Source organism: Arvicanthis niloticus, chromosome 16 (genome assembly GCF_011762505.2).
Source record: "Arvicanthis niloticus isolate mArvNil1 chromosome 16, mArvNil1.pat.X, whole genome shotgun sequence".
NCBI lineage: Eukaryota > Metazoa > Chordata > Mammalia > Rodentia > Muridae > Arvicanthis > Arvicanthis niloticus.
Genome location: NC_047673.1, coordinates 8,185,948 through 8,207,249, shown reverse-complemented (window position 1 = coordinate 8,207,249; position 21,302 = coordinate 8,185,948). Strand labels below are relative to the sequence as shown.

Sequence of the window (21,302 nt, the reverse complement as noted above, 5' to 3'; positions counted from 1 at the left end):
CAGAGAGGACATCAACAAAAGAAAACCAGCAGAGTGCCACAATATAGCAATCCCATGGAGGAGACTGAAGCGCGAATATGCCCATATTTGGCTTGTGGGACAGGAACCCAACTTTACCCACAGTTCCTTGGGGTAGGGAACTGGACATGACCAGACTGGATACCAAGTTGATCAATTAACCCTTTCTTGTTCTCCTCTACCCTTCCCTGGCAAAGGCTAGGACTCCCTCAGCCTGGCCACAAGGATGGGCTGCACACTTAGTAGACCCTATTGTCTCCAGACCCCTGCCAATAGATCTGTAAACAGCCTTCCACACCAGATGCTACCCAGTCAGGGATGGCTGATTCAAGATGAAGTGATGGTAGCAGTAGAAGGTGAGTCCCTGAGTTTCTAAGGCCATGTGCACACAAGTCTGGCCACGGATCCTCTAGTCAAGCCCCACCATCTACAGTTACGGCTTCTTAGTTTTGGAACAATTAACATTAACCTCCCAGACAGTGCCAGGAATGTGACATATTCATAGTGCTGAATACTTACATTACTGGTTGATCAAATAGCCACGCCTCTGGCCAAACCGTCCAGCCCAAATGGAAACAAATATAGCAGCTCCAAAGATAACGTTGGAAAAGGGCTGTTTCCAGCTGACAGGCCTTACTAGAAACGCTGAAGGAACCCCTGTGGCCATGTGACCAAAGCCCAGTGGCACCTGGCACCACTCAGCACCCTGCCTGCCCTCTTGCCCTGCCCACCAGGTAGCATCTAGAACCCAAAGAAGGAAGTGAAAGACATGGCAAGTGTTTAATAGGGTAAATAGAAGAGGGCAGAGTAGTCCTCATTTCTATTTAGGAAACAGGAGCTTGTGTGTGGGGTTGGCCTTACAGTGCACACAGATGGAACATATATGTTAATGTGTCACAGGTAGCTGGGATGATTGGAAAAGCTAGCACAGAGGAGGGACCACACAGCTGTGTGGTTTGCTTCTGCACTTTAGGGATTTGATCTGGGCCAAATGCAGATTATGATAAGCTGACAACAGGTGAATTCAGTGTCAGGGCCACAGCTAAGACATAACTAAAAACTATTAAAATACCAGGTGTCCCTCACCCCTTCAGCTTCCTATGGGTCATGCCGCCAGCCCCTACTCTCTTGATGACTTCCAACAAATGGAAGCTGATGGAGAAACAACCCCTGGAGGCTTTGGAGATATGGGCTCACCTGTATGCACTGAGGGGTGGTGTCCAGTCAGCTTGTATGCACTGAGGGATGGGTGTCCAATCAGTTTACCTGACACCCAGCTCTGTTCTGACCCTTTCCAAACCACAATCTACCTTAGACTCACTTGATGGGTGTTTTGGTGACTTTTCGATTGCCATGAAAAAAAAAAATTCTATGACCAAGGCAAATTATAAAAGAAAGCATTTAATTTGGGTCTCATAGTTGCAGAGAATTAAGGTCTATGACTATTACAGAGATAGAATGTCATCACAGGCAGACATAGTACTGGAGAAGTAGCTAAGTGCTTACATCTGATCCACAACCATGAGTCGGGGGAAGAGACACTAACTGGGAATAGTGTGAGTCTTTGAAACCTCTAACTCTATCCCCAGTGCACACCCTCCTACAACAAGGCTACACCCCCTAATCCTTCTCAAACAGTTCCACAACTGTAAACCAAGCATTCAAATACATGAATCTATGGAGGCCATTCTCATTCAAAGCACCACAGGCGGGGCTTTTAAAACTCCATGTGTTGAGAACAACCAAGTCAACTGTAAAAAAGCATAGAATTTCTAGAACATGGCCATGACTTCCTTATACCACCTATTGGAGACCTCCTGACAAGCCCCTCAGATCTTTCCTGAGAAGTGGGCTTCCTATCAAGACAACCTAGTAGATTCAGTCTTGGCCTCTGCCCCCCATTACAAACTTCCTTGCTTGCTGTCTTTTCTCCACGGCACTCATCACCCACCACCTGATACTCTAGAGAATTTACAAGTTACATTGATGCTTTTTATATCCCACAGAATCATCCATATGAGTGGGATTCTGTCTGAACTCAGCCTAGCCCATGGCCTGGAGTAGACGCTACTTTGTGACACATTTGGTCGAACTGCTGGTGGAGAATAATGGTTAACATGGATGCTTACCCCAGCAGTGAGCTCAGCAAATCTTTCTCAAGCCTCTGTCTCTTGCCTGTGTGGACACCCCACTCTGAGAGTCCCCTTCATAGACTCCAGGGGATGTCTCCATCCTTCCTCATATCCCACCTGTCTTGAGTAGCAGCAAGTTCTGGTCTAGTCTCCTTTGTAAAGTACCTCCATACTGTGGGAGCTGAAGAAACAATACACATGTGTGTGTGCCTGACATCAGTGGGTCCACGAGCCTAATGCTCACCTGAGGGCTCCAGAGGCCCTACCAGGGCTGAGGAACAGGAAGCAGCAACTCTTCCCATCTCCATAGTTCTGCCAACTCTCCTCATTCACACCACTCAGGGGGTTTAGCTGTACCTACTCGAAGAGACATGAAAAATATGTATCTTAGCCAGTGTTCTTTTGCTGTGAAGAGACACTATGACCACAGCAACTTTTATAAAGGAAAGCATTTAATTGGGGCTGTTCAGAGGTTTAGTCCACTATCATCATGGTGGGAAGCATGACAGCATACAGGTAGACATGGTGCTGGAGAGGTAGCTGAGAGTTTTAGATCCAGATACACAAGCAGCAGGAAGAGAGAGACACTGGGCCTGGCTTGAGCATTTGAAACCCCCAAAGCCCACCCCTAGTGACACACTTCCTCCAACAAAGCCACACCCACTCCAACAAGGCCACACCCACTCCAACAAGGTCACACTCATCCAACAAGGCCATACCTCCTAATCTCTCTCAAGTAGCTACTCCCTAATGACCAAACATTCAAATATTTGAGCCTATGGGGGCCATTCCTATTCAAACCACTACATTCCACTCCCTGACCCCCACAGGTTTATAGATATAGTGCAAAAATACATTCAGTCCAACTTTCAAAGTTCCTACTGTCTATCACAGTTTCAATGCTGTTTAAAAGCCCAAAGTTCAAAGTCTCTTCTGAGACTCATGGCAATCTCTTAGCAGTAATCCTCTGTAAAATCAAAACCAAAAAGCAGATCACATACTTGCAACATACAATGGCACAAAATATACATTACCATTGCAAAAGGGAGGAAAGAGAACATGGTGAGGAAATACTGGACCAAAGCAAGACAGAAAACCGGCCGGACAAACTCCAAACTCTGCATCTCCGTGTCTGATGCCAAAAGGCTCTTCAGATCTCCAACTCCTTTCAGCTGTGTTGACTGCAGCACCCTTGATGCATGCCTGGCCTCAGCAGCTTTCCTTCATCTCGGAGGAGGATTTCATAACTCCTTTCTTGTATCCTTGACTCGAAAGCCAAACCATGTGGTAGAAGCTGCCAAGTCCTGCTGCTTACTTGGGCTGGAACATGGCCCCTCCTTCGGTTACATCTGCACCAGCTTTCTGCTGTTGACCATTTCCTAAGGTTTTCTTTAATTCCTTCTTACAAGTTGGAGGCTGAGCTGGGTGGGGTCGTGTCCTGAGGCCAGCCCCCCTTTATTCCATTTAACTCCATTACACTTTCTGGGGCCCCTTTTCTCCTCAAATTGTACATTTTCAATTTCTCCTTGATCAGCTTCTCCTCTTCATTACAGATCTGCACAAGACTGACTGGCAACACAGTCAATACCAGGCTGTTTTAAAATCTCCTAACGACACTAATCCAAAACTCTTATATTTAACCTCGGGCAGACTTTTCAGACAAGAGCAAAAAGCAGCCACATTCTTTGCCAAAATATCACCAGAACAGTCTCTAGGCCACTTACTAATAGTCTCCTCTGAAAGCTCTTGACCTGAGCCATCAGAATCTATGTTGCCCTCAGCACCCGTCTTCTTTGTTTCTATGAGCATGGCCCATTAAACCCCTCAAAACATTCGACTGCTTTTCCAATCCAAACTTCACATTCTGCCAGGAAACAGCACGGTCAAGCCTGTTACAGCAATACCCTGCTCCCTGGCACCAACTTCTTTCTGTCTTAGTCAGTGTTCTGTTGCTGTGAGGAGACACTAAGACCATGTCAACTCTTATAAAAGAAAACATTTCCTTGGAGCTTGCTTGTAGTTTCAGAGGTCTAGTCCGTTATTATTATGGCAGGAAGCATGGCAGCGTGCAGGCAGACATGGGTCTGGAGAAGGAGTTCACAGTTCTACATCAGGATCCACAGGGAACAGGAAAAGAGAGCCATTGGGCCTGTCTTGAGTATCTGAAACCTCAAAGCCCACTTCCACCAACAAGGCCACACTTACCTAACCTCCTGATCCTCACCAAGTAAAACCACGTCCTATTCACTGACCATTCAAATATATGAACCTATGGAGACCATTCCTAGTCAACCACCACAATATGTGTATACACCATCTTGTCTGGAAACGAAGTCTACTTTGAATCGACTTAAAATTCTAAAGTTGACGGTCACGTTCCATTGCTATAACAAAATACCACAGCAGGGTAATTTGTGAAGAGGTTTGTTTACCCCACAGTTTGGAGGCTGGGTAGCCAAGATGAGTAGCCCCATTTGTTTGACCTCTAGTGAGGGCCTCAGCACCACAGATTCAGCTGAGAGCTCACACAGCTGTGTAAGAGAAGGTGACAGCCAGGGAGGCAAGGAGCTCGGAGATCAGACTCAGGCCTGTAGAGGAACCTACTCTCTTTCAGACCAGGCACAACCCCACAGAAATAGCTAAGCCTTTCCAAAGCATTTCCCTGAAGACCAAGGCTCTGCTTCTAGGCTCCGACTCTCAAAGGTCCCACTGCTACCCACATTACCTCACTGGAGGTACAACTTCCAAAACACAGACTTTCAGGCATGCACTAAACCTTCCTTAAACCACAGCCAGGGACTTGGGTGCTTAGTCTCCTAAACCACTTGTGACATGGCTTTGGATCTGGTGAGCTTCAGGGCCAGCTGGAGGATTTCATCACCTTTGATTATAGGAATAAAATCTAAATCCAGTTTGCCCAATATGCCGCAGAAGCTGACACGCCCTACTGTTCATAGCATGTTCCTGCCTTTCAGCAGATGACCTTCAACTTGCAGAGTCATCTCTGTCTAGTCTGAGGTGGCTCCTCTGCCAGGTCCCTCCTGAGGATGAAGAATTATTCCAGTCATTGCAGAAATGAAGCTCTCCACAGTTGTATATCTCTGACCACGCGTGAAGCCATTTACAGCTCGCTGGTGACCAGGATACAAGACAACCTACATCTCACAGGGCTTCCAAGGTTGGCTTCCAGTCCTAGGGATGGCTCCTCATGTTCAGGAGGTCCTTTTTTTGCAGAGGTCCTAGCACAGACCTGTATAGCAGCATCCATGGCATCCTATAACAGGTGACAATGCTCTGCTCTCTGTCTTCCTGGGAGATTAGAACCAAGATGGCCAACAACTGCCAGAATAAAAGTGGGTACATTGAAGCTCTGCGGGGTCAGTGTCCAGCAAGACTTGAGCTCTAGGACCTAGGAGTTCATAAGCTCTAGGTATGAGGAGGGACAACGGGGATGGGGACATCTCATCTCTTCAGGCCAAAGGGTTACTGTCCCTGAGAGAACACCTACAGTGGAGCCCCGAAAATAGTCCACGAAACCTCTAGGACGAGGAGTTGGCTAAAACTTCCACCCAGAGAACACAGAGCAAGCAACTAACCCTTCTCCACTTAGCATCAGCTCTGGTGAAGCTAGCAGTGTCCTGCACGTACAGCCACGCACAGGGCAGCTGGAGGTCCCAGAGTGAGTCTCTCTGAGTGACACTTGAGCTTATGTCCCCGAGTGGGCCAGAGTGAGAAAAGACCTCTCCTGGTTACACCCTGAGAGACACAGAATCAAAGCAGCATTGCTCCCAACAATTTCACCCCTGCTCGCTGGTGAGTCTGCCATGGGCCGGCTAGATTTAGATTTTAAAAAGACCTATAGACCAGCTGGTGAAATCTGAATTTCCAACAAGCAATGAATGGTTTTAGTATAAGTCTGCCCCAAATACTGCTGAGACATTACACTGGCAAAGTATTCACCATTTGTCTGAAATTTAAAATGGACTGTCTTGCTCTCTTATCGACAGTGCGGGTGGGCAGGGGCTGTGGGGGGCGGGGGGAGGGCTGGCTCCAAGCCTATGTAGCCACACAGGCCACACAGGCTCCACCATCAACTCCAAGAGTTCTAGACAAGCCAAAGAGGGATGATGGCTAATGTGTTACACAGACCAGGCCTCCCTGAAACCGGCTATGGCTGCCAAGATTCACCTTTCCACACTCACCCACCCCTGTGAAGCCCGGGAGGAGACCACCAACCTGCCAGGGTCTTCAAGCCAGAGCACGTTAAATTGAGCTCCAGAACACAGTGAAATGAATTATACGTCCAAGTATTTGATACATGCATGATGCCCCGGACTAGAGGACGGAGTGAAGGAGAGAGGAATGATGGAAATTTGTCTTATCTACAGCAGTCACAGGGCTACCGGGTCCCAAAGGATCCCAGACCATGGGCCAGGAGGTATGGTCACCTCCCCAAGGCCCTTCCAGAGCAACCCAAACTGCACAGTGTTAGATTCTCTGAGAAGAGCGGAAGTCTGGTGTGGACTTCTTTAGCATTCAGCATTAGTCCCCAGGATGTCCATGCGTGCAAGGCACCTCTATAGCAACATCTGGAATCTTCCACAATGCAGCTGGCCTGGGGTTGATTGATAACATATTCTTGACAGTTGCTTGTACCCCATACACTTTGGGGACACTGGCCTAGCGTTGTGGTTCCAGTGTTGGCTTCATCCAGCAATCTTTTAAAATTTGGGGTATATGTAGGTCACCTTCCCTCCCAAAAGGGGGGTGACTGGGAGTACAAAGATGGCCTGAGCACACAGACACCCATCACAGGTGTGATGGCTGTGTAAGGACTCGGGCAATAACCACATACGACATAGCTCTGCTCAGGCATCTACCACACATAGCATTAGCATGTAAGGACTCAGGCCTCCATCACATGTGATGTGACGGTGACAATTTGGATATACACAACATGTAGTGTCGACTGATGGCAGAGACCGTAGCTGCCTGAGGTAGCTCTCTCCGCTCCTTGAGAGGAGGCAGTGACTCTCAGCTAAGACCAGGCCCTACCATCCTTTCTACTCCCTAAAGACTCAATATCCCCAAGTTGGGGGCCATGAGAGCAGGCGGTGACCAGTAAAGGCAGCTTAGGAGGCAGGAACCAGGAAGGAAGTGTGGGTACCCTAAGTACAGCCTTCTTTGAGGTACACAAATGCCTGCAACCCTGAGCTGACCAGGTCTGCCCTGAAATATTAACTCCAAGTACCAGGAGATCCATGTTGAATGTGAGTCTCTGATCATCAAGTTCCTGGCCGGGCCACACATCTATACACAGAGGTTCTTTGAGCATTTACATCTTATTATTCAATCTGTAGCCTTTTTTTGTCTCTTTTGAATGAAATAGGACAGAAGAAATGGACTGTCATGCCTGTAGGGTCTAGACCGAAAATCTTGCTTGCTCCACGTGGAGACACAGTTGCATGGTGACCTGGGTGGAGTGGGCACAGGCTGACACCAGGGTCGCTCTCTTCCCCTGATCTCTGTACACCTTCCTCTCTTTATACAGCCAGCTCCATGCTTTCCTCAGACACTCGGCTAGGAGAGGAGACACATCCCTGACTTGGCTGTCGAGGCTGCCTCCGAGCAGACCCCCTTCATGTCATCCGGCATTTGACCATCTGCACGCCACACGTTTAGGTCCCCAAAAATCCCAGTCTCGATCATTTCCTCCTGCCAGGGAATGGAGCAGTTGCCAGAGGCGAACTCTTGGAAGAACTCTGTGTCCGATTTGTCAAAAACCACACCCTTGACGGTGGAAAAGGCACCCACGTCCTGAATGTCCTTGGCATAGACAGTCTTAGAGTCTGGGATGAACGGAGGGATGAGCATCCCTGGGAAGAAACAGGAAACAGATCAGAGAGACCCATGGTGAGGAAACTGCAGAGCCAAAGGGTCCCCACAGACACGCGGAAGACCTGCTGCTCTTCCCAATGCTGACAGAAAAAGCCAGCATCCTCAAGCAGCCCCATGCTGCGTGCTCAGTACTCAGACTGGATGATGGACAGAGTAAAAGATGCCCACATCTGGTTAAAAAGGTTTGTGGGTGGGTGGGTGGGTGGGTGTGGGTTAGGTGGGTGTTTCTCAGGCTGGCCTGAAATCACAATCCCCCTGCCTCAGCTACCCAATGCTGGTGTTACAACTCTGATTCACTGTGCCAGCTAGGAAGCCTTTTTAAAAGAAATCTCAGCCCTTTCCTACACCTTCCTGAGACCCACTCCTAAAGTCTCTTCATGAGCCAAGCATCTTGAAACCCCTTACACCAGGGCCCTCAGTCCCTCCCATGGCACCTGCACCTTCTCTGAAGGGCCAGACTCCGAGCTCTTCCCTGGCCCCAGGTAGGCATCAAAGTGGTAGATGCCAACTGAGGTCCGCACCCTCCCTCCCCAGCCAGCTTTACTTCTTAACAGAAGCTACGAGATGCAGGGTATTGTTGGTCTTGTAGAGCCCAGGAGTCAACTCAACTCACCTAACCTCCTGCCCTGGCCTTCCTTGGGGCATTTTAACCCTACCTTGCAATCCTGCTGTACATAAGCCACTAATTCCAGCTTTGCATCCGGCATGCATCGGTCCAGATTGGCCGCTCACACCAAAGCATGACCTCCCGACTTTCTCCAACATGCCTGACTCCAGTCTCCTGTGCCCCACTACTCCCTTGCTCCTCAGAAGACAGTCCTTAGACCTCCTGAGCCAGGACCCTTCCTGACCACAGGGCCTCATGACAGCTATGCCAAGTATAGCCCATCTTCAGATGAAGTGCTTAGCTCTTCTGCCCAAAAAGTAACTTCTCTTTCGAGAATCTTCTCTCTACAGCTCCCGACTCATCCTGGACTCCACACCCTATATTCCAGAGACCCAAGGATTCAAGTGAGGCAGAGCTTGTCTACCTGTGAGAAGTTCATTCACTCCACGGCATTTGTCATGACCCTGCAGCCACAGGATACCATGTGTGCAACAGGTGTACGTGTGTCTGTGTCCCAGTGCGTGCATAGCCTCTTATGTGTGAGCCCATGCATGTACACATGCTCATGTGTGTATTCACTCACCTGTGAATGCCTATAGGTCCATCCAATGCCTGTGTGTGACGTGGTGTAGTGTGTGCATGTGTGTGTGCACACACACGTGTGTCTGTGTACCCCTGAAAGTGCACGTATGTACATGTGCATTTTCAAGGGTGACTATAAAGCAAACACTATGACACAGGCTCAGAGCTTCCACACTGGCTTGTTACCCACATTTCCCCATCCGACTTCAGCCTGCCTGACCCTATGGATAACGTATGCCATTGGGGTCCCTGTGCCCTCTCAGGCTTGTGGTACCACCCATACCAGCTTCGAGCTGCCTCCAGCTGATATCTTTGAAGAGGATGTTTGCCCGCAGAGCGTTGCAGGTTCCATCCCGGAAGCCCAGGCGCTTCTCTGGGTCCTTCTCCAACAGCTGCTCACAGAAGTCCTTGCTGGCCTGGCTGAACTTCTCCGGGTACTTCACGGGCTCTGAGATGATGCGTTGTTTAAGCTCCTTGTTCTCTACCTGCATGGCGGGCAAATGCACCACTTCACTTGAGCCCTGGCCAAGCCTCGAGCCTTGGGGCTTGGTGCTGACCCTCACTGGGGTGAGGGTGGCTGAAGGCGTTTGGTGGGCCCCTCCCAGATGGCTTGGCATTGAAAGACTCCCGTCTCAGGACAAAGAAACAAAGTTAAAAAGTGAAGCCTCCAGCCACCAAGGCTGATTTTAAAGGTGGCACCGGTGACTTCCACATGTTTACACAGCTAGTCTGCCACTGCACAGAATATGACCAGAAGGGAACGTTGCTTCTGGAGAGCTTGGCTGACGTGATGTTACTAAACCATCTGAGAGAAACCTAAGAAATAGGCTTGGCTTACTTCTGGTCAGCTTTGGTGAAGTCTCCCAAACAGGGGTCCCCACACCCAAAGTGTATGATGAAGGCAGTGTGGCTCACTCCCCAGACATCCCCCATTATAAAGCCGGTCCCCCATCATCTCTCTGGCAGGCAGGGCAGAGCAAACGCTGCATGGGATACCTGAATGAACGTTAGTGCACACAGCTTGCCCTAATGCCTGTGAGACTCAAGACACTTCACCACGTTCGGCCAGGATCATCACATGACAGCATAGAGCTGTAAGGTCAGGCGAGGTCAAGGTGGCAACAAGTAGGCAGACACTGTCCCTACTGGGACATAAAATAGCACCTGACTTCTGGCCCAGACCAACCTCTGTGCATGACAGAAATGAGGCACAGAGAAAGTATATGGGGTGGTTGTCCAATGCCTGGTCTCAGCTAGTGTGTGTTTGCTCTGCCACCTGCTGGCTGTGGTGTGGAAGGACAGGTCTAGAATCTCAACAGTTCTACTCTCAAGAACAAGTAGGCTTTGGGACAGAATATCACGCAGGACCCCAGAGCCTGCACCCCTTATATAGTCTTTGGTACAACCCACCTATCCATGTCTGCCCCAGAATGGACCCTTTCAGGGGTTCCTGCCAGGTGGCACCTACCTTCTCTCCTCGGGCTCGGAAGGGTCCTCTGGCTGCAATCATCTCATACAAAGTGACCCCCAGGGCAAAGTAATCCACAGAGAAGCCGTATTCTTCACCACGCAGGAGCTCAGGGGCCATGAAACCTGCCACCATGAACATATGTAAATTCATGGATGCTTTTCCACAGCATGGCCCCTACCCAGTAAACACAGGTCTATTGAAGCTCTGGTGATGCCCTGCCCCCAGGGGACTGGGTGTTCTCACTACCAGTGATTTTGAGGCCAGAAACCTTTGTTGACATTGTAGGACATTGAACATAACTCTGGCCGCTACCCACTGGATACCCACGGTGGTAACAACCAAAAATGTCTTCCAACATAGCCAAAGATTCCTAGGGGTAGAATTGTCAGGGTCAGGAATCTCACTCCTGTGGGATATGAAGCCTCCACTCAGACTCAGGACAGTGCGCTGTAGCTAACTCATGGGGTAGACAAACGGGACAGATGCTGCTGGTTCTCCTAGCTGTCTGCTCACAACTTGGCCATCTGAATGAAAATTTCAACCCCTTACTACCCACCACACATATCAATGTCCAATGTCTGCAACATTGTATAACCATTTCCTCCTGCCCATCCTGTTAGCTTCTCAGCCCCATGTAACAGGCTATAGAATTGCTCCTGGGCTCCTAGGAGATTAGCCCTTCTGGAAGGTCAATTGTCACACATCCCTTTCCGGAGCCATGCACATCACTTTTCCACTCCAAGACACCAAGAGTGTTGCCACCCCCGGTGGTGCCAGGCTACACCCTGACCATGCCACCCTTTGCCTTCATGGTTAGGGATTTTGCAAAGAATATTGCTGCTGCAGAGCCAGCCCCCGTGAGTTACTGGATAAGAAAGGAAGTGTATTTCTGCTTCTTCTGTAATGAACTCATCTCCTCATGGCAGGAAGCAGAAGACAGAGGTGTACTTTGCCTATATCCAGAGGAAGAACATCCTCCCCCCATGCACACCCTGCAGTTGTGGGCTAAGCTGGGAGGGTGTGGAGCAGGGGTGGGCAGTGGGGGAAGATCTGTCTAGAACAGTGCACATTGGCTCCTGGAATAGCAGCTTCTAGTTTGCACCCTAACTCAGCATTTCCAGACCCTACGCTGCGATCCCAGGCAAAGGATTCACAAGGTAGGTAGAGTTGCCCCTACATCTCCGTAAGCGCAGTAAACTAAGATTAGGCAGGCAATGGCGCCCTCTCCTGGCCAGCTGGGCCAGCAGTCCAGAGTGGGACCAGTTCTAGTCTTGAAGTTCTTCAAATCTTGCTCCAGAGAATCCGGGACTTGTAGTGAACTGAGGAGATCCAAATGAAGTTTAAACTAGCTGGTGAGAGAAAGCACAGCCATGTCTTCACGAGGCTGTGAAACGGCTTCAAGCCAAGCTGTTTCCAGAATCCTTTTCTCAGATCTCCTTCACCCTGTGCCTGCACAGAACCCTCAGCACCTACCTGCTACCAAGGCTAGACAAGCAGCACCTCCTGAGGGTCAGTGTGGATTTGTCCTACTCCAGAGTGGAGGGAGAACATCCTTGTCTCTCTACCCACCATGACAACAGGGACAGCCTCAGATAGTACCTAAGGCACAGGGACCTGGTGATCCTGTAACACAAAGCAGGGTCCTGTCTCCACTCTGTTTACATCTCAACTTTTGTTCTGAATGATACCAGATAGCCCAGGGAGTAAGATAAATATCTAAGAAGTCTTGTCAGACGTCAGCCTGAATACAAGACAATCCAGAATATGGAGAAAGGGGGGCTTAAATACAGGTATCTACAGCGTGCAAATGCCACATATGAAGTGGTCACGTAACAGCCTCATAAGCCTATGTGGTAAGTGGTAAGTAAGCCGAAGACTCTGACAGATTGATTAAGCACAGCATCTAAGGTCACAGAGCCACTAAGCATGGGCCTGGACCATACCTGCTCCAGCTGACATGAGTCTTTTCTTTCCTCTATGTGTGCTGCCTCTCTCCTCTGAGGAGGATGAAGACAGAAGAACACACATGGCTGCATGTGTGTGCACAGTTAGACACAGATACATCTACAGTCACTCATATATATACAAGAGTGGTGTATACAAAACCTATACACACAGACTCATGCCCATGTATGCACAGATAGATGTACTAAGCATATACACAGAGGTGCCTTCATACATTCACACGTGAGTACACATATATCTACAGATGCATGCATGAAATAGCACATACACAGATGCGCATATAGACATGTTCATGTACATGTATGTAGACACATTTGCATTTGTAAAGATGCACACACGTATTTGCATGTATGCACACAGAGACTATCATGGGTGCATGCATACAGAGAGGTGCCTTCATACACACATATGCATGCTTCTCACAGAGACAGTTGTGTGCCTACATACATGTACAGATGCGTGCAGATGCACAGATGTGCACAGATGCACATGCACATACAGGCTCATGCACATCTACACGTGTGCTTACACACAAAGGCCCCCATGTGCACACTCAGTCACACCTGCAAGACATACAACTGTACACACCACATGAGAGCAAGCACATATGTAGGAATGCATGCCCACAGAAAGAGATAACACATGTGCATAGCCTGCATGCTGGAAGATTCCTACCAGAGTTATACTAAAGCCTAGCAAGGGGCTGGAGAGATGGCTCAGTGGTTAAGAGCACTGACTGTTCTTCCAGAGGCCCTGAGTTCAATTCCCAGCAACCACATGGTGGCTCACAACCATCTGTAATGGGATCCGATACCCTCTTCTGGTGTGTCTGAAGATAACAGTGTGCTCACATACAAAAAAATAAAATAAAATAAAATTTAAAAAGCCTAGCAAGAGTTGGTCGAGGAAAGTCTCTGTCCCCCTGTGCTCTGAGGTGTGATCTACACAATAAGTCCTTGTGTCCAGCTCTTCCATAAGATACCCCGGGGCAAATTCATTCTGCCAATGTACAGGAAGCCACTTAGTGTGCAAGTCCTGTGCTCTCTTTGCCCATCAAGGTACCAAGACAAGCCGGTGAGACGGTAAAGGCAGGGAGGGGCTGTCCTTGGAGGAAACAGGTCTTGAGGTGCTGAGCAGAACCTGACTGCCACTGTTTGCTCTAGATAAGGAGCCGAGCTCCACAACCCCCACTCTGTCACCGTGTAGGTCTTGGGGCTCCTGCTGCCTTGAGCTCTGGGTGAGAGGACAGCCCAAGGCCTCTTCTTGGATGCCAAGCCTTTCCAGCCCCTCCCCGCAATGCTCAGATCTTACCTGGGGTCCCTGCATAGCCCTTGGTCTTATCCTGCCCTTCATTCAGCTCCACAGCCAGTCCGAGGTCAGAAATCCGGATATTGCCTAAAAGTTGAAACAAGCCGAGGTCACACGTACTCCATAGAACAGAGCTCAGGGGAGCTCAGGGCTCAGCCGTGTTCCCCTGCACAGCAGCAAAACACATGCTGTATGTACACACACAGCACGCTCAACACACGCATGTCCATTCCCCACAAGGATGTGTCATACACGTGATTGGCATACCACATATACCTTACACACAAACGTGTAACCCCTGTCACATGCATACACACCTATATGCATATACACATACATACACACACTCCAGAGCTTACACCACTGTCCTTTATGCCCTAACACTACTAGGCCCTCCTTCAGTGACTTTCAAAGAGGCTGAAGAAACCATGCTTTAGGCCCCCAAAGCTGCCGTGGCCTGCATCCTCTCCAGGGGCTCACCGTCATTGTCCAGGAGCACATTCTCTGGCTTGAGGTCACGGTAGACAATGCGTCTCTGATGCAGGTGCTCCAGGCCACTGATGATCTGTGCTGTGTAGAAGATCGCTCGTGGTTCTGGGAAGCCGGGGTTCTCCTCATCCACATTGTAGATGTGGTACCTGGGGGCACACACATGAGCTTAAGGGCAGTACAATGCGGAAACAGAGAGCCTGGATCTTAGAGCACACACGTATCAGCATAGCATGGTCACCTTGGGACCAGGCATCAATGTGCCCCTGGAGAAACCCTAGGGCCTTGGATGCCATTCCCCATAACTGTTAGAGACAATGGTTAGAAAAGCACACAAGCTTGTTACCTGACAACTTCCCTCCAACTCCAGAGCAGTGCCAAGACAGGGCCAAGGGAGGTGAGCTCATCCCCAGTTTCTTAAGGCACAAGCAGCCCCCGGATCTCTAAGTACACCTGTGGTCTGCTCCTCCAGACCCTGAACCCCTGGGTGGATCTGACAGCAGCATTTCCCTCCTGGCCCCTTTCTGTAGGACCCTGAAGTGTGTCCATGTTTGTATTTTTCTATATGCTTGCCACCTCAACCCTTTACAGGGAGACAAAGCCCATAGCTAGAAGCTGTGAATGGCCTAAGTTGGGGGTGGGGGGAAGGGGTGCTGCAGACCAGGGGTTTAGAAGATAATGAAGATAATCAGAAGGTCCTGGGGATGGGGTGGGTAGAACATGCAATACTAACAGGAATCCCCCCCCCCACATTCCTTATAGCCCTCGTCCCCCCTCGAAGACAGATTGTCTAGACCTCATGTTACCCATCTGAGGAAAAGGCTTTGCTGGGGTGGCGATGTAAGTAAAAGCAGATGAACCGAGAGACACCGGTGACTAAATGGGGATACAGCCCCATTTAGTGGCACCCCACATTCCCAAGGCATCCCAGGGTCTCACTGTGTTAGCCTTGTACACTAGGTACCCAGGGATCTCATCATGCTAACCGTGTGTACCAGCTACCCCAGGGGCTCACCACCTCATCCTCCTGATGCTGACTTGGCCACTATTGTTTGTCTCTTTTTGACAGAACAGGAAACCGAAGAGTGGTGAAGTCACCCAGCCGATGAAAGCCGTTAACCCAACATCCCCGAGGATGCAGTGACAACCTCAGGGCACCCTGAGGCTTGGCTAGCCCAGGCACTGTCAGAGTGGGCACCCTCCTACTGTAGGCAAACTGGCCCCTAGCCGGTCATCCAGCTCTCTACCCTAGAGGACTGGGCACTGATGAAATCGTTAATTTTAATTTCTTAGCCCTCTCAACCCACAGTAGCCCACCACAGCTATTCATGACACCACATGCCCTCTGTCGCCTGTCTCCAGCAATCATGGAGGTGCGTGAGCGTGTGCAATGACAGGCAGACCCTAAGTCCTAGGTCCCACCAGACATGAACCCTAGTTGAAAGAAGTCCTAGGTCCAGACACCCTTACCTTACATCACCTCCATTCATGATGGTCATCACCAGACAGAGGTCTGTCTTGGTCTCGAATGCATAGGCCAGAGACACAATGAACCTGCTGTGTATTTTGGTCAGAATCCTCTTCTCAACGATGGCACCCTGGAAGCAGAGCTGTGATCTTCAGTCCTCGGGAATACACTGTGGAGGGCAGCCTGGATGCTGGGCCCAGGGCAGGACAGGCTTGCAATCTGTCTGAAATCTGCCAGGCATTCACTCAGGGACATAGCCTTGGCATTGACTGGGACATCTCTGTCCACCCTCCCCTCCCTCACACCACCATAACCCCTCCATCCAGTCCTGGTTTGTGTCCAGCCAGCTCCCAACACAGCCCTCTCTTCCAGTAGAGCCTGCCTTACGTGAGAACCACATGCAGGTCGTGTCCCCCAGGATACTGAAGTCTCAAAAGTATTGTATTGGGTTGCAGGTCCATATGGGTGGCCCAGAACTCGAATTACAGTTCCAGAAAGCTGCAGTTGTTTGTGTTTGTCATTTTGAGACATGGACTATGTAGTCCTGGCTCTGCTAGAACTCTCCATGCCTCTGATCGCACACAAGCCCAGCCACCGCCTCTGCCTCATGAGTCCCGGGGCTAAAGGTGTATGCCACCATACAGGGGCTTAAAGGTACTGGTTTTTTAAAGTAAGCAGCTTTGTTCATTTTAATTGAGATACTTTATTTTTAATTATTTATTTTATGTATATGAGTACACTGTAGTTGTCTTCAGACACACCAGAAGAAGGTATTGGATCCTATTACAGATGGTTGCGAGCCACCATGTAGTTGCTGGGAATTGAACTCAGAACCTCTGGAAAAGCCATCTCTCTAACCCCTAATTGAGATACTTTAAACAAAAGTGGAAAAGTTAAAGAATTTTCCAATTTTATGAATAGTTCCAAATTCAAAACAAAATCAATCACCAAGGCCCTTTAGAAAATACACCTTCAGCAGGGCAGTGGTGGTGCACACCTTTAATCCCAGCACTTGGGAGGCAGAGGCAGGTGGATCTCTATGAGTTTGAGACCATCCTGGTCTACAGAGTGAGTTACAGGACAACTAGGGCTACCCAGAGAAATTCTGTCTTGAAAAACCAAGAGAAGAAAGAAGGAAGGAAAGAAAGAAAGAAAGAAAGAAAGAAAGAAAGAAAGAAAGAAAGAAAAGAGGGGGAAGGAGGGAGGGAAGGAGGGAGGGAGGAAGAGAGATGGGAAGGGATGGGAGGGGAAGGGAAGGGAAGGGAAGAGAAGAGAAGAGAAGAGAAGAGAAGAGAAGAGAAGAGAAGAGAAGAGAGGAAGAGAAACGAAACTACGTCTGCTTTATGCGAGAACCACACGCAGGTCATGTCCCCCAGGATACTGTAGTGTGAAAAGTATTGTATTGGATTTGCCTGACGCCTCCATTTTGAACCCATTTGTTTGAACCCTTCACTAAAGGCTCGGGGACCTGCTGGGGGCTGGTGTCCATCCCTGAGTTTCGCAGCATTATCTGTAGTGTACAGCAGGGCTGCGGAGGGCTCTGCCCCTGAGCAATAAGCTGCTTTCGCTGATCCTGCCTTAACCAGACACTGACGCCAACAAAGGAGGAGATGAAATCCTGGCAGCCTGCCTACGTCCTCCACTCATTCTTGTCCCCTGGAAACCTGTGTTTGGGAAAAGTGGTCCTGCACTGCAGCATCACAGATGGGTTCTGCCTCTTGTGAACAGTACCTGCTGACAGAGGTCTGCTTCACTCTCTCCTGAGTGTAATCACAACAGGAGCTACACCTTACGGAAAGGTTTCTAGGTAATAAGATGCGTGTTCCCTTGCAGCTGTCCCTCTGAACTGCTCCTGAGCATGGTACACAGATGGATTACAGCCCTGCCAGTGGCTGCCTGAGCCAGGGGAGTCCAAAAGGCAGCATACACACACAGCAGCTAAGGCCCGTGTGAGCTCCACAGGAGTCTTGGTGGGTGGTCTACATTCTCCCATCCCTCTAGTCTAAAGGCGTCCTACTGCTTGCTGGACTCCTTACCTGGTACCCCTTCCTCTTCTTCAGCCGTTTCTTGTTGAGCTTCTTACAGGCATACATCTTGCCAGTTGCCTTCATCTGGCAGGCAGACACTTCCCCGAAGCCCCCTTTCCCCAGGACCCTGAAGTCCAAGAACCAGTCTTCACCTATAGGCTGGGCTTCCAACCACTTCCACTGAAGAAACCGAAGGAAATACAAGCTTTCCAGGTACTCCTGGAAGGGCGCCTGGCTCAGGTGCTCCAATGTAGCCTGGAGCAAAGGCTGGAATAGGCCATCCTGGCTCCCGGTTGGCCCTTCCTTCACCCTCGCCACCATGCCCTGGTCCAGAAAGTTGCAGAAGAGTGTGCCCTGTGGGTCTAGGTACTCGGCCAGGATTGCCTGTGCCTTCTGTGGCCGCAGGTCACCATCGGCAGTGTCATAGTCTTCAATGTCCTTCCAGAGCTCCAGAGCTGGCACATGCCTCTGGTCTGTCTTCAAGAACTGTTGGAAGAGCCTCTTGCCAATGGGTTGCTCTAAGCACAGGTTCTCAAACTCTAGGTTGAGGTTGTCACGGAGACCCTCACACTTGGACAGTGGAGGCAACCGGAGCTTCGCCAGATACTTCTTGTCCCTGGAAGAAGGTGTGCTGCTTCCGTCAAAGCTCCCTCGGGCAGCAATGAAGGCAGAGTTGGCCACCACAGTCTCCAAGGAACCGAAATCCATCCTGCTGATGCCCTGTGTCCACTTCAAGTGTTAAGACCCATAAGCTGAAGGCAAGTTTGAGACACCAGCAGCCAAAGCAGGCTTGACCCTGTGCCCTTGGCCTATGGCCTGTCCCTGCCCTTGTGGGACAAGGGAGGCACACAGTCGTGGCCAGGGCGCTTGGGAAGACCAGTGAGAGGCCAGGGAGACCAGGGCTGACAAGTATCTAGCTAAATCCCAGCTCTGGAGTCACTGAGGACAACTTAGGGGTGACCAGTAGGTGCCAGAAAAAGACAATCCCCTAAGCTGCTCCAAATCGGATTACAGTTCAGCTCAGTTGTCTCCCCCTTGTGCTGCCTTCGTGTTCCCAAGGGAAGGAAGGGCAGGCCAAAGGCTCCTGGAAGGCTGTAGGGAACAGTTCTATCCTTCCTGGACCTTGGCAGGTGGACAGGACTTGTCTGTGTCCTGCTGAGATGTGAGTCTGGGGTAGAAGGTAGCCAGTCAGTCTTAGGAGAAACTTCCATTTGTCTGTGGCTTCCAGGTTGTTTTATATATTATATATATTTTTAAAAGATTTATTTTTATGTATGTGAGTACACTGTCAGTCTCTTCAGACACACCAGATGAGGGCATCATATCCCATTACAGATGGTTGTGAGCCACCATGTGGTTGCTGAGATTTGAACTCAGGACCCTGGAAGAGCAGTAAGTGCTTTTAACTGCTGAGCCTTCTCTATATTCCCTCCCAAACTATTTCATTTTTATCCTTAAGAAAGTAGCATGCCAGAAGCTTCCTGATAACAGGAATCTAGAGGGAAAGCCCACAGCAGCCAGTTTCCCTGTCTGTAGGTGAGACCATAGTCACTTGTTGGGGAAACAAATCTTCTCCTTGCAGAATTGCCAAAGACAAAGTTGAAGGACAAGGACAGGTTGCAGGAGACCCACAGACCATCACGTTGAATCCCCTGTCAAGCCAGAAGATGCATGAGACATGAGCCCAGGATGCATCTAGGACTCAGGGGTGGGGTGGGGGCACACCGAAGACAGACTTGAAACAGCAGGGACTCAACTGGGCATACTCAGGACCCAGCTCAGACACTGGTCACATCCAGGACACACCCAGGAATGGCAAAATCTATGGGCATGTCACCATCTCCTGGGGACCACGTCTGTCATGTGTGTGGGTACTGCTGACAATCTGAGGAGAAGCCACAGAAGTGAGCACTTACAGGGAGGAGAAAGGGTTGTGTTGACTATAAAGGAAAACCTGGACAACCTGAATCAGGAGGCTAAAGGGGTGTGCAGCCCACCCTCCTTCTCTGAAGGACTGGGGGTGTTTCAGGTGGGGACAGGGTCTTCTGTTGTGACTGAGGGAGTGAAAGGAGAAACTTCTAGTGACTGACAACCCCCACCCCTACCACACCCCCACCTCCTAACAAGGGCTTGTGACAGGATGATTGGCAAGTAAATATTTGAGGTAAACACCATATCATTCTCCTCAGGTAACCTGTGCTACCTTGGACAGACTGTAGCTGACTCTGGCACCAATCAGAACCAAAGGGCACATGGTTCTTTACCATGAGGTACCTTGCCAGGAGAGCCACCCAGAGCACTGAAATCCATAGTCCACCTGCCTCAGAGGACCTGGCTAAACCCAGGCCTCCATCTCTGACAGGTTCCCAGGTGACTTCATAGAAGCTGTAGATCAGGACCATGACAGGGTTAGGGCTGAAGAATTCCAGGCTGCTTTCATACCAGGAAGGTACCTTGTAGAAGGGGCTGAGGAGAATTTGCCACCAAAGTAGAATAGTTCGGTTCCCGGGACAGACTATTCAGATGGGGGAGGGTATACTCTCCGAGTATCCTTATTCAGTTAAACTCTTGAGATGATGGCAGAGCACATACAGGTGTGGGGGTGAGGGAGGAGAGAGGAAGGGGAAAAGTAGGGAGAGGAATCCCTCCACAGTGATAGGTCCCCAGATTTCACCACAGCATCCTAGCAGTGGACTTGCGGTACCCATGGCACCCTAACTCTTGAGCTGCCCTTTGTAGACAAAGCCTTTCCCACCCCTTCAGCCCCCAGGAACCCACAGACCTTTGCTCTGTGGTCAAACTGTTCCACTGAAAGGGTGCTGTGTGAGCGTAGGACCTTCCAGGGACTAGCTTTTCCCTCTCGGAGAATTCTCTAGAAATGGAAGGCAGGTGCTCACAGCTCTTTCCCTCTTGCAACTGAAAGTTGTTCCATGTTTTGTGTAGATGTTCCGTGTTCTAATCAATTACCCAGGTTTAAATTGTTATACACAAAGTTTGTGTGTGTGTGTGTGTGTGTGTGTGTGTGTGTGTGTGTGTGTGTGAATTTCTACTTCCCCGGGATAAAATGTCTGAGAGTGTAATCTGGGTACCTCTGCGTTCGCTCTAGGAAACTGACAAACTGATTTCCAGCTTGTCAATCTTCCATTCTCACCCGCAGCCCTTGGAGTCAGACACCCACATCCTGGCCAGCACTGGAGCCTGTTTGGCCGTCCTACTCTGGTGACGTTTTCATTAACACACATTAATTGTACATGATGAACTTCACTGTGACATTTTCATACATGTGTAATGTTCTCTGAACACATCCCCTCCCTCCGGCCTCCCCTCCTCTTCCTAC

The 21,302-nt window shown here is 49.8% G+C and overlaps 1 protein-coding gene across 1 annotated transcript; it reads right to left on the bottom strand.

The window, feature by feature from the left end:
• Positions 1 to 1,403: 1,403 nt before the first annotated feature.
• On the bottom strand, positions 1,404 to 18,893 carry Grk1 (G protein-coupled receptor kinase 1). The gene is made up of 7 exons (XM_034520173.2): positions 17,975 to 18,893; positions 15,941 to 16,068; positions 14,462 to 14,619; positions 13,985 to 14,068; positions 10,706 to 10,830; positions 9,521 to 9,722; positions 1,404 to 8,026 (listed from the first exon to the last, which is right to left on the bottom strand). Exons 1-7 carry the CDS (start codon positions 18,671 to 18,673, stop codon positions 7,731 to 7,733), a joined length of 1,692 nt encoding a protein of 563 aa, XP_034376064.1. The 5' UTR covers positions 18,674 to 18,893; the 3' UTR covers positions 1,404 to 7,730.
• Positions 18,894 to 21,302: the final 2,409 nt, after the last annotated feature.